This window comes from Nanorana parkeri, unplaced genomic scaffold (genome assembly GCF_000935625.1).
Source record: "Nanorana parkeri isolate BGI_ZX_2015 unplaced genomic scaffold, ASM93562v1 scaffold229, whole genome shotgun sequence".
NCBI lineage: Eukaryota > Metazoa > Chordata > Amphibia > Anura > Dicroglossidae > Nanorana > Nanorana parkeri.
In genome coordinates this window covers 1,027,762-1,045,923 of record NW_017306497.1, presented here as the reverse complement: position 1 = coordinate 1,045,923, position 18,162 = coordinate 1,027,762, and the positions used below count along the sequence as shown (strand labels likewise).

The 18,162-nt window shown below is 42.6% G+C and overlaps 1 protein-coding gene across 1 annotated transcript in view; it reads left to right on the top strand.

The window, feature by feature from the left end:
- The window catches only part of DDX10 (DEAD-box helicase 10), a 227,916-nt gene that overhangs the window by 131,089 nt on the left and 78,665 nt on the right, over window positions 1-18,162 (top strand). The window contains exon 16 of the mRNA XM_018556243.1: window positions 10,294-10,350. Within this exon, the coding sequence (XP_018411745.1) occupies window positions 10,294-10,350 (57 nt within the window). The remainder of the gene's footprint in view (window positions 1-10,293; window positions 10,351-18,162) is intronic.

Below are 18,162 nucleotides of genomic sequence, written 5' to 3'. Positions count from 1 at the left end.
ATATATACTTTGTTAGGGGCTTCGGGGAAATTTTAGGGGTCTAAACGGACTCCTGATATTTCCCTTTTAAAATAGAAAAAGAGATTGAGGACACAATCTCTCTTTCTGCAGCAGGAGTCCTCTATACTGTGTGTTTCTATTCATTCATAACTTGTGGACATAGTGTGTTTACTATATCCACAATGTGGATCACTTCCTATTCATTCATTTAAAAAAAAGTTCATTAACATGCAATACCTTTTTTTAATATTAAGTCTAGATTAAACAAATATGCATTGCTTAAAGTATTTCTTTACATTTTTGCCCAAGCACTTAGTCATCATGTTTCCAAACAGAAGGCTCCAACTCTCTCAGCTCAGCTTCCCTGAATTTCCTGTCCAGGAAGATCAACAAGATCACGAGAGAACACAGTCTCCCACAGCCCTCCATCTACTAGCTTGGAGAAAAGAGGAATGAGGCGCAGGGGAACAGGGAGGAGGTGATGGCTTGCCTTGATTTCTGTGTGTTTGTGGCGACACACACGGCTTACTAACGCACACACAAGGGTGGCTCCATAGGACCCTGCAAGGGAAAGGAGACACCCTAAATCAGGGCCAACTGATTCTGCAGGAAATGAAAACTTTCAAACGTCAAGGAGCAGCATCCATTGTGATTTAATCAGTATTTGGAATAGCTTAAAAAAAAATTGACTTTAATATCACTTTGAAAATGTTGTTAGTTGAAAAAATTCCTGTTTATCTAGTTTACTAGTTATGATGAAATCTGCCAGCACAGTACAGACAGGGTTAATAATGGGCAACAAATCTCCCTCAGCCCTCTTAAACAGTAAGAACTAAGTAGGATTTTTCAGTCCTATAGTTTCAAGAAAAGGGCATCTAAAAAAGTTGAGCAGCAATTTTAAATACTTTTTCCGAAGGATTCTACTCCAACACAGTCCCCAAACCAAGACTGCCGTATTTCGTATTTCAAAGCCCTAAATGTCTTCATTCAGGTCCAAACATTCCATATGCAACTATCCAGTCTTGCCTCTGTGGACATTAAGGTCACATAAATGGCATGTCTCCTTTTGTCCAGTGCATTAATGCTTCCTTTGCATTGCTGTGGGTCCCCAGCACGTCCAGTTTGTGGCCCTGCCATTTGCCCTAGCCTCTTAACCTCTGAGGCTCTGTTCCTCATGGCTCTGGCCACTGTCCTTGACTAGCTATGCTCCCAGGGTATGTGGATGTGTTTGTGGACCTCCTAGCGTCCAGGTTCAGCAACAAACTGGACAGCTTTGTCTCCAGATACAGAGATTCTCTGGCAGAAGCAGTGGTTGTACTTTTGGCTCTGTGGGACCAGTACAGCATGATCTGCACCTTTCCTTTCCAAAAACTTCTTCCTAAGCTGTTTTTAAGGCTCTGGGCATCCTAATGATCCTCATAGCTCTGCATTGGCCCAGGTAGGTGTTGTATTTCAACCTGATCAGACTACCAGCAAATGCTCTGTGAGCTCTTCTGGATCATCAGGACTTTATTTCTCCAGGACGATGTTTATCATCCTGCTTCACAGTCGCTGGATTTAAAGGCATGGCTCTTGAAGCCCCAGTCTTGAGGGACAGGCATATCTCTGAATCAGTGATTCCCATGATGTAATAAGTCAGGAAGCCTACTTCTCTACAGGTCTACTATTGCACCAATATGGAAGGCATATTTCACTTGGTGTGAGGAAAGAGGCTTTCACTGCAGGAAATCCTCCATGGTACGAATCCTCACCTTTTTGCAGTCAGACCCTAAATACTATCGGGGTCAAAATCCTGACATTTGCGATCTTGTTCCAGAGACTGCTAGCCCTTTTATTCTTTGATTATTTCCCCTTGTGCATACACTTGTGTCTTCATAGGATCTGAATTTGGTTCTCTCGGCACTTCAAAACATGCTTTTTGAACCTATCAGGAATATTCCCCTTCCCCTCTTAAGGTTTATTTGCTTGTCGTCATCTCTGCGAGGCATGTGTCTGAGCTAGTGGATTTGTCCTCTAAAGAATCATTTTTGGTTTTACATAAAGACAAGATGATGTTGAGGCCTAGAGCCTCCTTACTTTATAACGTGGTTTTGGCTTTTTAGCTCAACGAGGACATCGTTCTTCTGCCCTTCTGTACAACTCCAATGCATCAGAAAGCGTTCTCCCTTCATTGTCTGGATGTAATGTGTGCTGTGTGTGTCTTCCCGCAGACATTGCTTCCTTTAGAAAGAATGACACTTTGTCATCCCTGATGGATCCTGCAGTGGGAATCAGCTTTTTGCTCCATCCTTTCTAGGTGGCTCAGACAGATCATCAACCAATATTATGGTCCTTAAGAATTGGGTTCCAACCTTTCCTGTCATGGAGCATTCTTCTAGGTCTGTGATTGATTCTTGGACTTCTCAGCATCAAGCAACTGTTTCCCAGGCTGCCACCTAGTCTTCTGTACACACACTCTCTCACACACACTCTCTCACACACACTCTCTCACACACACTCTCTCACACACACTCTCACACACACACTCTCACACACACTCTCTCTCACACACTCTCTCTCTCTCACACACACACTCACACACACACACTCTCTCTCACACACATACACACACTCTCACACACACATACACACACTCTCACACACATACACACACTCTCACACACACTCTCACACACACTCTCTCACACACACACACACACACACACACTCTCACACACACACACACTCTCACACACACACACTCTCACACACACACACACACTTTTACCAGGGGGATGTTCAGGCCCCAATATATGTCACATTGGGAGCACAGTTCTTCAGACGGCAATTCTGTTATGTGGGCATGTTCGTGTTCTATTGTTGTTTGCCACCACTTGGTTGGACCCTCTGTCCCTCCGTGAAGGAGAAAGAAAATTGGGGGTTTTGTACTTGCTGTAAAATCCATTTCCTGGAGTTCATTGAGAGGGTTCCAACCATCTATGTCTATGACCTTGCTCTGGTATTACTTTGCTACAAAACAGAGGACTGCTGGGTGTGGGAGTGGTTATATGTGTCTGGTTACTGGTTTTTGTTTGCCAATGTCCAAATCCGCCTGTAGCCAGCAGTTTGACCCAATTGTCTCTGAATCCTATACCCAAGAAAGTTTTTACAGTAAGGGCAAACATTTTGTTTTACAAAATCTGCCAAAAACTTTCTTCTTTAGAAAATATGGCAGCCTGGGATCATTCTGTATGCTGTAGTGAATGCCAATAAGAATGCCCCTGGAAAGCTTATTTCCTGCTTGTGTGTTTGACTCACTGCTTTTGTGTAGTCATTACCCCATCTAGCTTTCACACACAGCACAGAATGATTTACAACTAAATCCCAGTATGCACAAACGTCAACAAATAATGTAATTAGGAAAACCCCCATTATCCTAAATAATCCTAAATATATGCAACAGCAGGCTTTTCCTGTTTTCAGTGATGCAAAACTGTTCTGCCACTGGCCAATTCTATCGAAGTCTCATACAGTTAAGAGACTGCAAATGATACAGAAGTGTATGTATAGCCAGCAGAAGATATTTTTAAGGAGGGAGAATTGACTGAAATATACTAGAGGTAAAGACAGGTAGGTTATTACAAAAATTGAGAGACTACAGATGACATGGCAGTGTACGGTTGGCCAGCAGCAGGACAATTTGAAACAGCATGGAGACTAGAAACACAATGCTTGGAACACCCCTGTCATGCATCCTTGTAATTCACATTTGGTGCACGCTTAACCCTCTTCCGGAGTGATCATCTTAGATACTGCAAAACCCGCACACAGTGCTCTTCCAAAGAAAATCAAGTTTTATTCCAAATGCGTTTGTACCTTACTCAGCCTTAATCACAGCTTTGACTAAAGCTGAATAAGGCAAGAACACGTCAGCAGTTGTTTTTTTTGTACAGATGCATCCCTGTGGGGTGGCAGGAAAGTTGCAGTGGATGTAATATAATTTGAGGGGATTTAGTTATAAAGTATTCTTGCATTTGGATTTTCTTATTTTCTCCAAACGACGCAGTGTGCTGTGAACATAATTAACTTTGAGCACCCAGCCCCCAAATATGTAATTTGCTACAGCCCGGACAGCAGTTAAAATTAACCACTCATCTCAAATCCACCCCTAAATATAATTAAAGGCAAAAAAAACAATAAGAAAAATAGCAGCAAAGGAGTTGATTGCCCCAAGAGCTAGCAATTCGAATTCCTAACTGATCTTAATCTCTCCCTATGTAGCTTTTCAGCTTTCCCTATCCTTTCCCTATAGCTGATTCCAATACATTCACCCTATGGCAGCCCTGTGCCCTTCTACCTTTTATAGTGAGGTGGTTAGCTTATTCAAAAGCCTCCTTGTTGGCCCTTCTGAACTAGCTGTTAATAGTTCATAGACTATGCAGTGCATTATGGTTTTAAGAAAGTTCTCCCAGGTGAATCTGCACATAAATTTAGCTGGGACCGCGAATCTCATCCCTAGTTCTGAGCATAATCTGAGAGTCAGGGGTGGGTTCTTGGCAGCACCTTCTAGGCACAGTTGTAGTGTTCTGAACAGCATTTTCCCATTCCAGGGATGGGATCTGAGCAGTATCTGTCGGTCACAGGAGTGGGTACTCTGCAGCATCTTCCAGTCACAAGGGTGGGTACTGAGCAGCATCTTCCGATCAAAGGAGTGGGTTCTCTGCAGCATCTTCCAGTGACAGGGATGGGTACTGAGCAGTATCTGCTGGTCACAGGAATGGGCTCTCTGCAGCATCTTCCAGTCATAGGGATGGGTACTGAGCAGTATCTGCCGGTCACAGTGGTGGGTTCTCTGCCGCATCTTCCAGTCACAGGGATGGGTACTGAGCAGTATCTGCCGGTCACAGGAGTGGGTTGTGTGTGGTTTGTTGAAAAGTAGAAAACCTGTAATTTCTTGTTGCTGCCTGCTATTATTGCAGATAATGCACAGTAGTTTGTGGCTATTTAGAAGATTTTGGCTTTAGTCGGCGTCTATTTCAGTATTATGAGCTTTCTGCCAGCATTGAGAGTTTTGCTTTTTATTAGTAATCCACCATTACAAAAATCAGGCATTACAGATGGAGATGTGCCGTCTGCACACCTTTTATGGAAGAGTCATAAACAAGAAATTGGTGCAGTATAAAAATGACGACCAAAATCGTCACCCTGCTAGGTTTACAGTTCACATCATTACTTTCCAGTTGTGAATATTAAACAGAATGTGCGCATATTTACTTGTTAGTGCATAACATGAAAAGCTAATCTGATCTGTGTTCACTGAAGCACATCGCTTTATTGGTGTTACTAGGTAAGATTCAATTTCCTGTAAATTAAATGCTGCCTGGCGTTACATCGCATCACTTTTCCCCTTTATACTTAAAGATGAACCCTGGTCCAATAGAAAGGCAGAAAGATGTTTTAAAATGAGGTGTAGAAGATATCTTTCCTAGCCAGAGGAAGAGCTTAGTAGCCTGAAAAATATTGTGTCTGTGTCCGCCCCTTCTATGACACCACAATGACTGAAAACACAAGATTACACACCGCAGAGAAAAGGAAGTCTCCTTGCATTTTGGGAGAAGACCAGCTTTGGCCCCTAACAGCCATGTTACAGTGTCATTGACTCCCTAAAGATTCTGTACTGTCCCAGACATAAAGTGAATATACACCAATCAGCCAAAACATTATGACCTCTGAGAAGTGAAGGGAATACCATTGATTATCTGGTTACAATGGCACCTAAAAGTGGGTAGGATGTATTAGACAGCAAGTGAACCTTCTGTCCATGAAGTTTGTGTTGGAAGCAGAAAAAACAGGCTAGCGTAAGAATTTGAGTGAATTTGACAAGTGCCAAATTGTGATGGCTAGATGACTGAGTAACACCAAAACCGCAGCTCTTGTGGGATGTTCCTGGTCTGCAGTGGTCAGGACCTACAAAAAGTGGTATAAGGAAGGAAAACTGGTGGACCGGCGACAGGGTCATGTACGTCCAAGGCTCATTGGTGCACTTGGGGAGCGAAAGCTGGCTGGCCGTCCAATAGAAGAGCTACTGTAGCTCAGATTGCTGAAAAAGTTCATGTTGGTTCTGATAAAAAGGTGTCTGAACACACAGTGCATCGCAATTTGTTGCGTATGGGGCTGCGTAGTCACAGACCGGTCAGGGTGCCGATGCTGACCCGTGTCCACTGCCAAAAGCACCTATAATGGGCACCTGAGCATCAGAAGTGGACCACAGAGCAATGGAAGAAGGTTTTCTTTTACATCATGTTCATGGCCGGGTGCATGTGTGGGGAAGAGATGGCACCAGGATGCATGGGAAGAAGGCAAGGCAGCGGAGGCAGTGTGATGCTTTGGGCAATGTTCTGCTGGGAAATCTTGCTGGGAAACCTTCCATTCATGTGGATGTTACTTTGACACGTACCACCTACCTAAACAATGTTGCTGACAAACTACACCCCTTCATGGAAACGGTATTCCTTGATGGCAGTAGCCTCTTTCAGCAGGGTAATGTGCCCTGCCACACTACAAAAATAGTTCAAGAATGGTTTGAGGAACACAACAATAAGTTTGAGGTGTTGACTTGGCCTCCAAATTCTCCAGATCTCAATCCAGTTGAGTATCTGTGGGATGTGCTGAAAAAACAAGTCTGATCCATGGATGCCCCACCTTTTTATTCTATAGGGTCTTGGCATTCAGAAAATATATAATGTTGGGGGGTTTTACGTCATTTTCAGGCCTAAAATGTGGAATATAACATGGGTGCAAAAATGGAAAAAGGGGCCTCAGTCATGAAGGGGTTAAAGGATCTGCAGCTTGGTGCCAGAGGTCTAGCAGAGTCCATGCCTTGACGGGTCAAAGCTGTTTTGGAAGCAAAAGGGGACCTATTTAATATTAGGCTAGTGATCATAATGTTATGACTGTTCGGTGTATATTGTTTTTTTATGTTTTATTTCAATAATCATCTTAAACAATCTTTTGATAAATTCCCCGCACTGTAGTTAAATATGAAATGTTACATGATACATTTTATGTATACCAATTGTGGCCGGTAGATGGCAAGATCCTTTTGCATCAATATGTTATTGACTTCAAAAAGATTCTCTACTGTCCCAGAGTTGAAGTGAACATAAACTGTTTTATTTTGACTTAATATAGATATTCATATAGCGCCAGTTAATTTATATAGGAGCCCTATAACAATCCTACCTGTCTTTGGAGTGTATGAGGAAGCCCACACAAGCACTGGAAGAACATGCAAACTCCATGCATGTAGTGTCTTGGCTGGGGTTCAAAATGGGGACCCACAGTGATGTAAGGCAGAAGTGCTAACCACTAAATATGTTTTTGTATTATTTGTAATGCTAAATATAACTATGAAATATAACATGAGAATATTTCAGAATGACCAAAGTCATCTGGTAGATTGTGGGCTCCAAGCTTTAGGCTTGGCAATGCACTGGTAGATGGAAGAACACTCGATGGAGGAATCTCCCCTGCTAGCCTGTTGCATTCTGACAGCCAGCACCCGCCAGCTGTCGTAATACCTGCAACAGATTGGCTGCAGTCACTGTTCGGCTGATAATATTCGGCCCAGCTCCTTCAACAAATGTTGGCTGACATAGACCCGATTACACTGGCAAGGGACACCAGGGACATACAGTGTGGCAAATAATTATTTTCCTCACTTTACCTTTCCTTCCGCTTAACACAAATGGGACCCCTCTGGCCCAATCTGTTTTGCAGAAGGTGTCACCAAGGATGCAAGGAGCAACCATAAGAACATTCAGCATGCTTTGCAAAATAAGTTTAATAGATGCACAATGTTTTACAGGTTTCTTTGTAAAATAGAGACTAGGGGAACAATTTATAAATCATCCACCCAGCCATACGTTGGCATAATGCTGTTCAGATGGCACATGTTGAACATTAACATCCTGACTCAGAGCCAGCTGTCAATCATGCAGCTGGGTGGATCTCGACAGTAATGTCGGGATCCGTCCCGGCTGTGGCGGACTCAGTATACCGCGAGCGGTAGCTGGCGATATACTGAGCTTTGGGTCACGGGAAGACGCTAGTATATGTTCTCCCATGACCCTTAGGAGAACTATGGGGAAAAACACTGACCCCATAGTTCTCCTTTAAAGTTTGTAGCAGCTGGGGTAGGGGAGATCTCCCCATTTGTCCCACAGATAGCAGGAATTGATACTTGGTTCACTCCACCCAGAATGGAAAATCATACTTTGGATGGAATTACTCTTTGACTAGTGATTTAGAATGCTGTGCCTCCCATGTATCAAGCATAGCCTCTGTAGTATCCGTCATACAGGAACGGTCTGCCAGAAACCTACATACCCACAGTGCTGGGTATGTAGGTTTCCGCAGCTTACAGTAGAGTGCTGCAGTCTCTCCTCATCACACACAATACAATTATGTGAGCACACGAATGCCGAATAGATTTGCATTTGTGAAGCTCAGACATTGCTACAAAAAAATGTAGCGACAGTTTCCCTTCTCATACTTACTGCAAATTGAAGAAATAAATCATTGGATATCTCATTATATTTCTCCTTGCATACTGCGGCAGAATTTAAATTGCCTTTTGTTGCTGCTCCACCAAACGATACTTCCTTATCATCCCAAGCGCACATGGCTGGAGAGCAGGAGAGGGTGAGAGGGAGCTTGCTCAACACTCCTCTTCCACTCTCACATGCACTCTGCCTTTGTACTCTAATAGTTTTATAACTTATAAAGAAGGGCTGTGACCTTCACAAATGCACAGAGATACCAGTTGTGTTACACTTCATCATTGTTGACTTTTAAGTGTGTTTAATTATGTGTAATTAAAGGCACAGGAGCCCCCAAAAAAACCCAGGCCTGTTACAAAGTTACAGCTACAAACAGCTTGGGCACTATGTTGCAATCTGCTTCTCTTTGCTAATTGCTAAGGATCAAGATTTATATGACAAAGTTGTGTTTAGGTGGCATTTGTGTGCCAGTTGATCACTGTCTAATGATGGTGTTCAACAGCTGGAAAGCAATTTTTTTGTGACCTGGTCACTTTTGCTGTTAATCAATGACAAATTGCTTATTTTGTTTATATGTTCATTCGGTAATCAGTAATCATACATTTGATATCTCTGTTTTTTTTCAGTTGAAGGTTTATCTGCTTTTATTAGTGTATGCCCCATCCGTTAATGGACCAGCGTCCTCTGGCATCACCTGCAGCCCATCTGTGCTGCGATCCTGCTTTGAACCTTCTCACCTCTAGTCCCTATCACCTTCAGAACTGTCATGGTCTGGATCCACTCTTTTCTGGTGCCCATTGCCTTTGGCCCCAGTTAACAACAGTCACTAAAAACAGGACAACAAAACTGTAATGTGCTTGTTCATCTCCAATGCTAACATTGGCTACTGGGCATGCTTGGGTTCGGACAGAGCTGCCACTACTTACATGTTTTACCTTTTTGGGGTTCTGAAATGATTGCAGTTGAGAAACACTAACAGGGTTATTCCCAAAAGGGTGAAGAGTTTGTAGAAGGCAGGAGAAGTGAACAATCCAGGACAATATATCTGAACTGGAAAGTGAGCTGAATTGGAGAATTTTTCCAAATCGGCTATTTTGGCCTAGATTGTTTACTTCTCCTGCCTTCTCCAAACTCCTTTTTGTGAATAGCGCTCTATGTGACTTTGTCTGAAAGTGGCTGCAGTTAATGGGTTCCAGAGAAGAGCAGACCACGACAGTAAAAACAGAGCACAGAAGGTGATGGAGGATGGAACTGGAGGTTTAGAAAACCTTTATCTAAAGATGAAAAAAAATGGGTGTACATGGTGTTTATTGTTGTGGACACTGTTGAGAGAACAAAGTGTGATGGCGGTATGGACAATGATGTGAAAAAATATGGTGGTCACTACTGACTAGTCAGTGTGTGCTATGTTCCTGATGCAAAATACTGTTAGGGGACAGATCTGAGATGTGGTGACTATGCTTTCCTGTTACATTTATTTTTAGTGGTAGAATCCTCCAACAGTAAAAGTGAAGTTCTGTTTATACCACTCAAGAGGCTCCATTCACAATGCTTAAATGCTTTAACACAAGGTTAAAGATCTTTTTTTCAAATCTTTTTGAACTCAACTGACTGTAACTTTTTAAAAAATAGATCCTTATCTTGGTTTGGGTTTTAAATGAATTTTCTTTGTTTGTTATTCTGACCATTCCTGACTCAAATCCCAATACACTCACGATAACTATAGCTCTAACATATTCCATTTCTTCTTTAGGAACGACGACTGAAGGAAAAGGCAGCCCGAAGAGCAGCAAGCAAGAAAGATGAAAAGGTAGGGATGGCTACCATTGCAGTATGGACAGTGTTGTTTAGTCACTTGGGAAATGGTTTGTGGTGTTGTAGCTTTGTAAGTAATAACAGAGTCACTGTGTGTGATGATCATATCCTGTATAGTAATATGAGGGGACACCTGTCATAGTGGGTAGAATTCTACTTGGCAGATATTGTCCATTTTTATCCTCAGAAGGCTCCTTTCTAGTTAAGACTTCAAGGCATTCTTCCCCTTACCTGGCAGACTTTGTGTCTCTCACATACAGAATGTCTGGTGTAAAATAATTGTCAGTTCTGTAAGTTACTCAAGCCACTAGTCAGGTTCAGTCCTGCCTTGGATGTTTACATTTGATTTAAGAAATCCAGCCTTCAGGATTCACTCCCAGTTACTCTGATAGGTTCCCATCTGGATTCTGTCTGCATTGGATTACCAATGCAGTAATAAGTATTTTTTTATTACGGTACTAAAGCTGATGATGGTGACAATGAAGAAGCAGTATTTCTTCTTACAGATTTGGGGATAGTGATAGTAGGGGTGCAGTATTTCTTATTATAGTAAGGTGGTGGTAGTGATATTAGGGTTACAGTATTTGTTATTACAGTATGGGGGTGATGGTGATACTAGGGGTGCAGTATTTTTAATACAGCATTATGGCTGGTGATAGTAATGCTAGATGTACAGTATCTTTATGACAGTACTGGGACTGGAGAGAGTAATCCTGGGGATGCAGTATTTCTTATTTCAGTGTTTGAACCAATGACAGTCCCAATGAGGACACAGTATTTCTTATTATAATATTGGGAGTAATGATGGTGACACTGGAAGTGCAGCATTTCCTATTACAGTACTGGGATGATGTGATATTGGGGTGCAGTATTTCATTTTATAGTACTGGGGGTGATACTAGGGGCACAGTATTTCTTATTATAATATTGGGAGTAATGATGGTGACACTGGAGGTGCAGTATTTCCTATTGCAGTACTGGGATGATAAATGTGATATTGGGGGTGCAGTATTTCTTTTTATAGTATGGAGGCTGATGATAGTGATACTAGGGACACATTATTTCTTATTACAGTATTGGAGCTAGTGATAGTGACACTGGTGACACACATTAAGTTTACTCTTATGTCAGCCATATCGACAAGTACACTGGGAATAGTCTACCTTGGTGTCTGTTGACTATGAGAAGAAAAGGATCAGCAATAGCTGTGCTAGAATTCTTGCAGTGTATAAAGCTGACTTGAATGTGATCGTGTTTTCCTCCGACTTAACAGAACACGGTTTTTACTTAAGCGGTTTCTAAATGCTATGTGCACATTTTCCAGTGGCTGATTTTAGGATTGTGATATTAGCAGCAATGCTCATTTCTATGGTCTTGTTGCTGCACATCTTTCTATTATTTCATCTAGCGATTACACAGTCCTCTCTGACAGCCCATTCTCACTGCCCAAAGTACTCTGAACAATGGGGAGGATAATTATCTATACAGTCCTGTTGAAATAGGGAATAATTAGCCTATTGTGAGAAAGAGAGAGACTTGTTCATCTAACTATTAAAGAGCACTTTGTCTTGTTACAACTATTTTGAATAGATATTTGCAATTCAGTCGCTGAGGGTTTATGTTTCATAGCGTTCAGAGATGAGAACAGGATTTGATTCCTCTTAACTACGTTACAACAGGAGTACATTTGACAGCTGAGAATATCAGCATAGCAACTAAGAATATTCAGGTCTTATTGTATTGTATTCTTAAAGCTGAACTCCAGGCAGATATGTAAGCCCCAATGTTCTATACACGTAGCTCTGTAATCACTAATACATCAATAAATGTTGTTGTTTTTTCAATGAAAGTACCTGCATTTGACTTGGTATCGGCCTCTTGCAGTCCCGGTACAGCAGAGCTCAGAGAAGAGGCAGAAGCAGCAAAAAGGAACTAATTAGGTTTGCTGCAGTGCAAGAAGCATGCTGACAGGAGGCGAGAAACAAAGCAGAGTGACAGAGAAATTAGCTCATTACTCTACTGGTTTTACTATCCAATCACAGGGTCAGGGTGGAGAGGAGACTTGTGAGTGAAAGTTGAAGTGACACTAAACTCAGTAGGTAAATCTTAAGATACTTGAATGTATTTTTAACTATTAAATGTATCTTATTTGTGTATCACTCAGCTGTAGATCCTCAAATCCTCTCTGAATTCATGCTGACACTGTCCTTCCTTCTGGAGGGTGGTTACTTTTGTTCCTCATGGTCCCTGTGTGTGTTGTAAAGTAGCCACCACTCTAAGCTCGCTCCTGTGATGGACGACAATCTCACATTTAGTTTACTCATTTGTTTTGAAGTTGTAGTCTATCACAGGAGTGAGCTTGGAGCAATAGCTACTTTACAGCACACACAAAGACTATTCATTAAAAGAGAACTATGGGGTAAGTGTTTTTCCCCATAGTTCTCTTAAGGGTCACGGGAGGACATATACTAGCGTCCTCCCGTCACCCTAAGCTCAGTATACCGTGAGCTACAGCTCGCGGTATACTGAGGCAGCCGGGACAGATCCCGGCATTACTGTCGAGATCCACCCAGCTGTGTGAGTGACAGCGGGCTATACCTATCTAGAGGCAGAGCCAGCTGTGTGTCCCCCCCGTTCCGCCAGTCAGCACTGGAGGAGCGGGGAGGGGGGGAATCCCTGCAGGGAGCTGTGACTAAAAGTCACGGCTCTCTGCAGGGAGATGATCGAGAAGTGAGCGAGCGCCGGTATGTGCTCGCTCACTTCCCGATCTATTGAGCCGACATGTGACAGTTTCATTGCCACACGGCTGTTCAAACTATGAGGATGAGTCATTTGCACTCACCTCATAGTTCTCCTTTAAAGAACTCTGGGGGAAAATGTATTAACCCTTGCAGTGGTGGTTCCCCTGCACTGAAGGGTTCGCTGCTTGTTTTTGCTTTAAAAAAAAGTTATACCTGCTGAGCCGTCTCCCTACTTCTACGGTCACTGAAGCGTGTCCTGTCTTCTGCACAGATGGAATGTTCCTCAGCGTCATCACAGCTATACACTTGTATAGAATGTGATGACACAAGGGTTCTTGGACCACTGCAGAGGAGGGGGAGAGAGGCTCTAAGGACCGGTCTAAGAACAAGCCGGGTCGAATGAACGGGTGAATATTCAATAGAAATGTTTTTGTTCCCAGAGTTCAGTTTCTGTTTAGCACCTAGACACAAATGAGCAGTTCACGCTTGCGGTGCGGGGGTAGCCCGACTGCCAGGGTTAAAAACATTTTCCCCCGGAGTTCTAAAAATTAATAGCAACGCACTAACGTTCGTTAACACTGCGTTACGAAAGTATGTTTCAGGCCTTAGTGCGGACAGGTGGACAAGTGCATGTCTGAGTATATAACTGTAAACTTGTACATAAGTTATACTAAAAAAGGACATTCGATCAAGTGGAAGCGTTTGCCAAGGTATCGTATGGAAGCGTTTGCCAAGTGGTAAATTGCACCTGTTTCAAGGATCAAGTGAACAAGAGGAGTGCAGCTAATGGTAGAAGTCTTATAACCCAGACTAACCCAGATGTTTCAGTATAGCTGTGCTGTAATGATTCCTTGCTTCCCAGTCTTCTTCATGCAGTAAATGTAGAACACCATCAGGCTCTGATAAGATGGAAAGTAGATTCAGAGACTTCCAATTATTTAGTTGGCCTAACAGTGTTGCCAGTTAAATCAACACATTTTATACATGCCGTTTGATTAAAGAAAAATATCCAAGCTATATTGGGGACAATTTTTTTCTAGCATTGAGGCTTGTTAATGCTCAGTATTGACAGCAACAAATAAAGAATATTAAGAATTAAGAAGTGTGTGTATATAAAAGCTAGTCATGGAATAAAAACTGTTGACTGTTGTATCTAGATAAACCGAGTTACTGATTGGCAAAGCAATAGTTACCAGTCCGTTGTAGGAGGATATGGCATGTAGGCTACACAAACCGGTATGAAGACATGACCCTACGAGCCTCATCACCAGAACCAGCCATGTTTCCAGAGGAGTACAAAGCTGCCGCAGCTAAAGAGGTGTCATGCTTGCTACTAGAGTGTACACATTCCTATAGATGAGGGTGAACACGTGTTATTGTTAAATCTTTTTAATATAAGCCTTATTTAAAGTGACATTAAACCCTCAGATTTTTTAACATAAAACAATGCTGTAATGTGCGCCTTACTGTAATCCATGGTTGTTTCCCTTCTCTTTGCTGCTTTTCCTTTTAAATCCCCATGTCTTCTCCTGCTTGGTGAGAACTTCCCTTTTCAGCTCAGGGCTTCTTCCTGTAGTGCTGGCTCAGGTTTCAAGCCTATAGAAACGTATACACAGACACCGTGTACCCATTCCTGAGACAAGGCAGTCTGCTGCAAAACAGAAGTTCTGCAGAGCATGAGAACAGATACAGATTTAAAAGGAAGAGCAGCAAAGAGAAGGGAAACAACCATGGAATACAGTAAGGCACACATTACAGTATTTTATGTTAAAAAATCTGAGGGTTTAATGTCACTTTAAGAGCGAATTCACATCATAGCTCAATGCAAGGAGTATGTGTATATGTGCTTTGCAGCGAGTTGCCAGTCATTTGTGTTGCACCCCAACACGCATATAAATAGTAAAATCAAAAGCACCTGCACTGCAGCACACAGATGTGAATGTTGTCCATTGCCAAAAATAGTGCAGGTGTTCTATCAAAGTTTGTGACTACGTTAGAATGTGTGACCGGTCACGTAGTCACACATTTTAACGTAATCCCGCCCCAATCCCAATGCTTTCCCAGCTGTTCCGGGGCAGATCGGCATCGCAGATGGTATGTGCAGGAGAACCGATCTGCCCTGGAGCAGCTGATCGGTCCTGAAATGTCACTTCTATCCGACTTTGTGAGTGCGACCTCGCATACCACAAAGTCAGATAGAAGTGACATTTCAGGACCGATCAGCTGCTCCAGGGCAGATCGGTTCTCCTGCACATACGATCTGCAATGCCAATCTGCCCTGGAACAGGTGAAAAAACGTTGGAATGCTTCACCTATTGCTGGTCATACATTCCACTGCCGAAAAAGTGGGCGGGATTACGTTAAAATGTGTGACCACTTTGATGGAACACAGGCACATATTATTTTTCTTCATTCAGGTGCATTGAGGGCCCATTCAAAATGAATAGGCTGTTAAAACAACCCTGTCTCCAATGAAAAAGCTTACCTCTACAACTAGCCTTCTATAGTTTCTCTTAGTGTGCATTACAGTACAGCTTTTCTTAGTGTGTATTACAAGCTAACGCAAGATAGAGCCTGCCTCATTTCCTGGCTGGAGAACATCCAGTATTATCTATCTTTTTCTTCCCCAGTCTGACTGTCCCTGGCCTGCCCATTTCATTCATTTAATTTTAGTTGTTTCATTCATGGAGGCTCAGCATCACATGCAGGTGTCAGCAGACTGCCCTAGCTGACGCCTACTCCTCCAAACTGACATCCACCCTTCAAGGAATTTTGATATTTGAATAACTCATCCCAGGGCTGAAGGCTCTGGAGAGTGGAATTGAGGCAGGGTGCTGTGATGTTCCTGGAAGCTATGTACAGCACCCTGCTAGCCCCCTCCTACCAGCCATGATCTGCCTGCACTGCATAGAGAAGCACAAAGACTTAATGGTGACATCACTGGGTCTAAAATAGGGTATGTAATGAAAACAGTGTTATCAGCATGATGATGGGAGAAGGGTGGAACCAGCGAAGGCAAAATATAAGCAGGTTAGTGCAGAAGCAGAACTTCAGCTTTAGGGATCTGAAAATAAATAGTGCCTGCAAGAAAATACTTACCTGTACCACTGCCTACACCGCGATTGCTGCTTTGAAAAGATATTACTGCAGAAGAATGTGCATTGAAAAATTCTCAGTGTTTTGAAAGCTTGGTCACTCACTGAGTGCTGTGGTCCCATCCACAGGGGCTGCTTTGTCAGTACTGCTTCCTGTCAGGTTCACTTTACCACATCGTGCATCAAAGCATGAAAACATGTGTCCATTATGGTGTGAATGAGCCATAAATAATTGGCAAAGTCCTGGAAGAGCTGAAGCTAGTGGCAGATTAATCCGACAGTAAATACAAGGCGACTACGCATATACGTCATATAAGCAGCTCTTATTCCTAATAGAGACTTCAGTCCTACCTAAATGCAGCATGTTTGCAGTGATCAAAGTATGGTACCTGGGTTGAATGTAGTAGTGTGTTACAATACATATGTCCTGGATTGATCACTCCTTTTGAAGTACAGCAGTAGTCCGCTAAAGAATTGCAAATTACTTTGGATCATCAGAAGCAAAGCCCTTTCCCCAGTATCTTTCCAGAGATACAGCAACAGGCCTTTCCTCCCCGTTGCTGGGAGATCATCCTCCTTGTTAATGTGAATTATGCTCTGTCACGATGATGGGGGCTGTAAAAGTTTCTATTACAGTGTGAAATGCCTGCAACCTGCAGAGACTGCTATTTGATGTAGAGGACTTTGCTGAATACTGCATGACTTCAGCAAATGAGATGTGAGAAATAGTTTCACGGCTATTTATATTATTAAAGTGGCCGTACCAGCTATTTGACAGTAATGCACTTCAGTCTCCTATTTTCTGTTCCATTCTATTTTTGTTTGAAGTTTATCTCTAAAGATGCTTCTAAACTTTATATAGTTGCTTTGCTTTGCTCTCGCAGTAATAACAGGATCTTCTGATGTGAACATCTGCACCTTCTGGCCCTGTACACACAAATGTCAAACTGGGTACCCTAACTTTTCAAAGGGGTATGCAGCATCCGCTTTGGCTCGGCCCTTTTCATTCCCCCCACCACTGACGAAGCACCTGGTGTAGGACATTTTATTTCAATGTTTTTATTGATTTTAACCAGTTTTTTTGCATTAGCGAAAGACAAAAATTGTGTTGCATACTGAGTTAGTAAAATGCATATAAAGGCGCGCAGCATAAATCTGATTTGTAGATGAAATAGAGACCTTGAGACATTCCTCTCATGACAGGTTCCCTTTAAGCTGCAGAAAGGCATAGACTAGAATCTCTTAATTTATGTAAAATCTGTACAAAGGGCAACCTGATTTAAGAAAAAGTAAAACATGAGTGCTGGTGCAATGTGCACCTTGTGTTTTAGAATGAGCCCTAATGTAAATCAGGAGTTAAGCAATGGAAAGCAATATCTGTGCTTGCAGCAACTCCGTCACTTGGTTGAAAAGATGTAATAAAGCACAACTTTCAGTAGTGGAAGCCTCACACTCACCTGTCCTTTCACCCATCTTCACTCTGAGTGAATTGACAGGTGAAAGGACAATCGATTCACACCAGATGTGTTGGAGCTTTGCTGGCCTGCTCTTCCACTGCAGCTCCCAATCACTGACAAGGCAAAAGCATTGTTTTCAATTGTCTCAGTTCACACCACCATCTTGCTGGCAGTACTTTATTTTAGAGCAGCCTGGTGCAACATGGTTCATCCATATTGCACTGACCTGTGGCTGTAGAACTGAATGAAATGTTTGTTGTGACATTTCAATAAAGAAACAACAGCTGGCATTGGCACATGTGCACTGTTTCTCCTACACTGGACACAAGCGGCCATGCAAATAGACTGCTTAAAAAAAGCAGTGTATCAGATTCCTCAATGCATGCTGTGGTTCCGTCCTTTCACCCTCTACAGCATTACTGTGTCCTGTAGTGACGTAGGGGTCAGCGGAGGGAACCACAGCACACAGTAGGGGATGAGGCATCAGGGGTGTCCCTAGCAGAATTGCTGTCTT